This window comes from Oryzias melastigma, linkage group LG13 (assembly GCF_002922805.2).
Source record: "Oryzias melastigma strain HK-1 linkage group LG13, ASM292280v2, whole genome shotgun sequence".
Classification (NCBI taxonomy): Eukaryota; Metazoa; Chordata; class Actinopteri; order Beloniformes; family Adrianichthyidae; genus Oryzias; species Oryzias melastigma.
The window spans coordinates 33,330,817-33,336,758 of NC_050524.1; the positions used below are offsets into that span (position 1 = coordinate 33,330,817).

Genomic DNA, 5,942 nt, shown 5'->3' on the forward strand with positions numbered 1-5,942 from the left:
GTCTCCAGGACTTCCTGACCGTTTCCTTGTCTCCATCCTGCAGGCGGTTCGGCACCAAGTGCGGCGGCTGCTCGCAGGGCATCTCCCCCAACGACCTGGTCCGGAGGGCCCGCAGCAAGGTGTTCCACCTCAACTGCTTCACCTGCATGATGTGCAACAAGCAGCTGTCCACCGGGGAGGAGCTCTACATCATAGACGAGAACAAATTCGTTTGCAAAGAAGACTACCTTAGTAACTCGAGTGTGAAAGATACGAACCTCCTCTCAGGTATGTCATGCCGTCTGCGGATAATTCGACTTTAAATTAATGGTTGGATGATTTGAAAATGTTTGTTTGGACCGATGAGGCCTTTTCCCTGAAAAACGGAAGCACCATCTATGAGGACGTGAAAGAGCACTCAGAAAGAAAATGTTTTAACCACACAAAGCACAACAAATAATAATAAATAATAAAAATAATCTTTTTTTTATTCTTGTTTATAATATTTTTTCATCGTCTATTTAGTAGCCTCGTGAATTGATGTATTTGACACATTTGTGAATGATGAGTGTGACGCGCGCCGCGCCTGCGTGCGGCTTCAGCACTGACTGCGCTTGTTCGCGCAGTGACGGCGTGCAGCGATCCCAGCTTATCCCCGGACTCCCAAGACCCGCTCCAGGACGACGTGGTTTTGAAAGACACGGAGATAGCCGCGCTGTCGGACAAGGAGACGGTGAACAACGAGAACGACGACCAGAACTTAGGCGGGAAGAGGCGCGGGCCCAGAACCACCATCAAGGCAAAGCAGCTGGAGACGCTGAAAGCTGCTTTCGCTGCCACTCCCAAACCCACCAGACACATCCGGGAGCAGCTGGCGCAGGAAACCGGCCTGAACATGAGGGTCATCCAGGTGAGCAAATCATGAGAAACGACTGTAGCCTTCTGTGAACCTGTCTGACGCTCGGGAGCAAGACGCGTTCTTTAAGAGCGCATTTTGGGAGAAGCGGTGCCGCAAATTTGGGTCACCGGGTTTCCCAAAAGTGTCTGGAACGGTCCACACACTGGCATCACAAATCTGAGACCCCTGCAGGGTTCCTATCGGTGGGCTCGCGCCCTTTCTGTTTTCTAGGGTGTTACGCACCCATTAGAAGGTGTGATGTAACAGATATTTTATGGAAACATGTCCCAGCCAAGATGCCAGGCTGCGCTGATCGGCCACGACTCATCCCATCAGCGAGGCTCCACCCCCCGCAGTCCCCCCACCACCCCGCTCACCCCTTACCCATCTGAGAAGGTGGCCTCTCCCCTCCACGCTGCGCGCTCACATTGAATTCATTAAAGCAACGATTGGTCTACGGTTGAGCTTCATTTGGAAATGGGTAATTTATATGGGTATTTTCGATTCTTGGCGCAAGCAACAGGGATAAGGCGCCAACTGGCTGAGCCAGCTGCCGGGAGCGCAGAGTCCTGGCACGACGCGCCGAGCACGTCTGCAGCCACGTTTAGCCATGCTCTGCCTCTGCCAGCCAACCGTAAACGCGCCAAGGCCTTATCAATTATTATTATTATTATTATTATTATTATTATTATTCTTATTATTGTTGTTGTACTTTTAATATATATCAAACTACAAAATAGGTATGTGAACACTTTTGATTCAAGATCGTTTAGAATATAATATAAAAAATATTTTTATTTGACTTTGTTTGGCAAAAAAATATTTTGTTTCTGGTTTTATCTCCAAAAATCCAAATGTGGTGAACATTAAGATGATGATCAAAGGTAAAAGGGCATGACATTCCAGTTCATTGGCGAGTAAGTGAGATCGGCGAGGTAAGGAAGTGGGCTAACTGCTGTTAGGGGACCGTGGGTGCGGGGGAGAGGGTGGGGGTCGTAATTAAATGAGGCCGTTCTACAGATTAGGAAATGATAACCGCAGGAGCCCGGTAATATACTGGTAACAACCCTCCTATTAAGTATTAATTTGAGATTTTAAGGCTTCACAGCTATGCCCGTCACTCGGGCTAAATGGAGGGCTAAAAGATCATTAGATAGGTTAGGTGTCACTCTGATTCGTGTAGCCATAATTGCGCACATGCAGCGCTCTCCGCCACCGAGCACCGTCTCGCGCTGCAAAAGGCGCAGAGCGCGCCGTGTCTTTTTACGCGTGGCGCAAATATGAAATCAGTCTTTCAGTGGGACAAATAATATGTTTAGACATATAAACGTACGTAAATGCAATGATTTATTTGTATGTATTAAATTATGAATTCTTCTATTATTGACTATATGAAAGCAGAAGAGGCCTCTGCTTCTGTTCCACACACAACATTGGCATGAGCCGCTGAGAGCAGCTCTTGTGACGGATGTATTTTTCTTTGGCACTTCCAGGTCTGGTTCCAGAATAGGCGGTCGAAAGAGAGACGCATGAAGCAGCTGAGCGCGTTAGGCGCGCGGAGGCACGCGTTCTTCCGGAGCCCGAGGCGGATGAGAACGCTGGTGGACCGGCTGGAGCCCGGAGAACTCATTCCCAACGGACCCTTCTCCTACTATGGAGGTACAGAGAGCGCCGTTTGTCTGACGAAAACAGGCAGCTATTCCTCTGGAAAACGCGGCTGTGGTTGATGCTTCCGTTTTCATCTTAAGGAGTCTAAAACATATAAAAAAAATTTGGGTCTTTTTTTTATTTAATGTATTTTTTCTTCTGTTTCAATCAATAAACGCATTAAAACACAGACACACATCTTTAAAGCTCGGTAATAATAAAGGATAAATTCTTTATGAAAATGCCTCTTTAATTAATTTTATCTATGGTAAACTGAAGCACTATATTTAACCATAACAATTAAAAATAACTTCTAGTTTCCTGTTTTAGCATTAAGCTCTTACAAATATAATTTTTTAAAAACACAAGAAAATTGAGTGGCCTTTCTTTCCTCCATGCAGTGCCGTCTCGTGGATGTTTCTTCAAATGTTCTAAAATATAAGATCATTTTCACGTCGGTCTGTGTCCTTTCTGCTGAGGCAAAAGGCTGCAGACATTTCTGCTGAATGAAAGTTTGTCTCAGTAGGTAGAAGTGCTGATGAAATGGCTCCATTTTAATTAATTTTGTGACCACATTGTTCTCCCCACCCAATTGCAGTTTTGATTTAAGTGTAGCATGCTCTGTGACTAATGTAGTGCAGCAAGGGTCTCTTTTCCTTTTCTCTCTCTCCATCTTTTTATAATACAAATCAAGCTACATTATATATTCGATGAATTCTTTGACATCTTTGGAATGATCCCTTCACAACAAGCCTTGTAAATTAGAGCTGACATGGATCTCCTCTTTTCTTCTTGGATCAACAGATTATCAAAGTGAGTACTACGGCCCTGGAGGGAACTATGACTTTTTCCCTCAAGGACCTCCATCATCGCAGGCACAAACCCCAGTTGATCTCCCCTTCGTGCCCTCTTCAGGCCCCACTGGGACTCCCCTTGGAGGCATGGACCACCCTCTGCCAGGCCACCACCCCTCCAGTGAGGTGCAGCGCTTCTCTGACATCATATCCCACCACCCAGGGGACTCTCCCAGCCCAGAACCCGGCATTCCGGGGCCATTGCACAGCATCTCGTCGGAGGTGTTCGGCCCCAGCCCCCCCTTTACCTCACTGTCATTAAACAGCAACGGATACAACAACCATCTGTCTCACCAGCCCACAGAGATGAACGAGGGCACTGTGTGGTAGCTTTCTGGACGACGTGGCTCCAACAGGCAGAGTCAGATCTGGAGGATAACAAGGTTTGGTGGTGCTCGGGGGCAGAGGTCAAGACAGGACACAAGGACAGTGATGGGGAGCAGCATAAATATTTGTCTTTTTTATATTTATATTTATTTATTTATCATTTCCCATTTTTTCATTTATTGATTCTGTCTTTTTTATGAAAAGATTTATCCAGCATAACAATTATGCTCATTGTTGGCAGCTTGTGTATGGGTGTTTCAGTTGCTTCTTTCAGTTGCTCACCCACAGTACATCAAAAGCTGGACTTACCAATAGATCACCCCAGCACCAGAAACAAGCATAAATAAACAGGGCAAAATGCTAAAATGCCTCTAATTCCCTTTTTGTCGTATTGAAGAGCCTCCTTTAGCGGCTGGTTCCCGTCAGTGGCGGTTGAAACCAACACAGAAGGTTGTGCTGGGAAACAAAGTTTCTGAAACTTGTGTGATGTGTGCCAAACGTGGCAGCGTCCTTTGGTACTGTCAAAGACTTCAATAGCTTTACAGAGATAATAAAGGGGCCAAGGGATTTTTTGTGCTGACTATGAAAACTGACTGCAATTCAGACTATGTCAGAGGCACTAGATTTGTTTGTATTTATTGAGAAGATCTTCAGACCTCTTTGCCTTCTAAGGCTCTGCCATATTGACACTCAACCTTTTTCACCGTATTTTTCTGAAGGCCAGAGGAAATTACCGTTCAGCTCTCCTTGTGGACTGCTTGTTTTGGTTTCAGAGGTCCCACCAAACCCACAGAAGATTGCCTTAAAAAGGCAAGCCAACTGAAACCGTTGATGGATTGCAAGCCCTTTATTTAAAAATGGAAATGAACTTGAAATGCAGAAATGAACTCTACCTTCTAAAAATCCTCTACTGGGGTTCTGAATGAAACTGATAACAGTCAACTGTTTACGTAAATCTATTTAATTCAGGAGTCCAAAAGTCTCGACTGATATGTTTTAGAACCTCTTTGTCCACATAAAAATGTTCCAAGCAACCAACCAAACTTTTGTATCAATTTCACTTATATTGTATGGAGATAAAAAATATTTGCTGGGTTGTGATTCACTGTGCTAGTTTGTACGAGATGTTGTTTACAGAAAAGTAAAAAAAAAAAAACAAAAAAAAAAACAAACAAAAAAACAATAAAAACCCAAGTAAAGTAGACATTTTTGCCAAAATTGAAAAAGAGAGCACAAAAACTGTGAATGTGCTTTGCACTAGTAACACAGTGCGTGTTGAAACTAACTAGAAGTGTTACAGGAGAAATGGATTTGTGATTCTTTTTCAGCCTGATGACAATGCATTCATAAAATTGTTAATATGCTTAGGTTTTATTTTTGTGTCTTCAAAGAAGAAAGTCCAAACCTATTAAATACGACGGTCAAACATGTTTTTTAAATATCCAGCCCTCATGGTATGTCTTTTATTGTTCCAATAAACATGAGCTTATGTGACCTCCAGTGCATATTAGACCATTCACTGTATACATTCAACATGTTGACAGATGTGTTTCTAATAAATCTAGACAACAGAAAATTATTTTAACTATTTTCTTTGAAATGGCTGAATTGATATAATTTAGTGGAGAGACTGAGTGCAGCTGCACATCGCTGCACCTTTTGTCACTTCTTTTCTTTGTGTGCCTCTAATGCTGCCTTCACACAGAATGTGCAATAATTGGCCTTCTTTGACACAATAATGAGTTAACATTTGGTAGCTTTTATGAAAAACAAAGAGAGAAACAGAAACAGCAGTTGGTGGAAGGTGAAGAAAGACAAAGATATGCAAAAGTGAGTCAGAGAACTCAATATTTCTGGGAGTTGCAAGGCGATGCTGCACAGCTCGGCTTTGCCTTGGGAGTTCTGTGAGCTCATATTTTACTGTCAACCTGAATGCTCTCTGTTCCCTGCCACTGCATCGTGTCAGTTTCTGAACATTTCATACTCAAGTAGAAGAAGAGTAGGATGCTGATGGCGAGTTTACGTGTCTGCAATTCTTTGCAGTGGGCCCAGCAGAGTAAATTCACAACTTATTTATGGTAATTATTCATGCAGCTGGAAAACTTTACATTCTTCTATTTACTTATCCAAGATGTTCAGTAAGTATTAGTGGTTAGCTGAGTATCTGCGGAGGACAATGATGAAACCACCATGACTGCAGCTCTGTGCTTGTTACGCTTCTTAGTCCTCTCCAGAAT

General features: G+C 43.6%; 1 protein-coding gene across 1 annotated transcript in view; it reads left to right on the plus strand.

The window, feature by feature from the left end:
* lhx1a (LIM homeobox 1a) overlaps positions 1–5,281 on the plus strand; it is a 6,846-nt gene extending 1,565 nt beyond the window's left edge. Inside the window, exons 2-5 of the mRNA XM_024258164.1 lie at positions 44–267; positions 606–889; positions 2,371–2,536; positions 3,329–5,281. Of these exons, the coding sequence (XP_024113932.1) occupies positions 44–267; positions 606–889; positions 2,371–2,536; positions 3,329–3,708 (1,054 nt within the window). The 3' untranslated portion in view covers positions 3,709–5,281. The remainder of the gene's footprint in view (positions 1–43; positions 268–605; positions 890–2,370; positions 2,537–3,328) is intronic.
* The last annotated feature ends 661 nt before the right edge of the window (positions 5,282–5,942 follow it).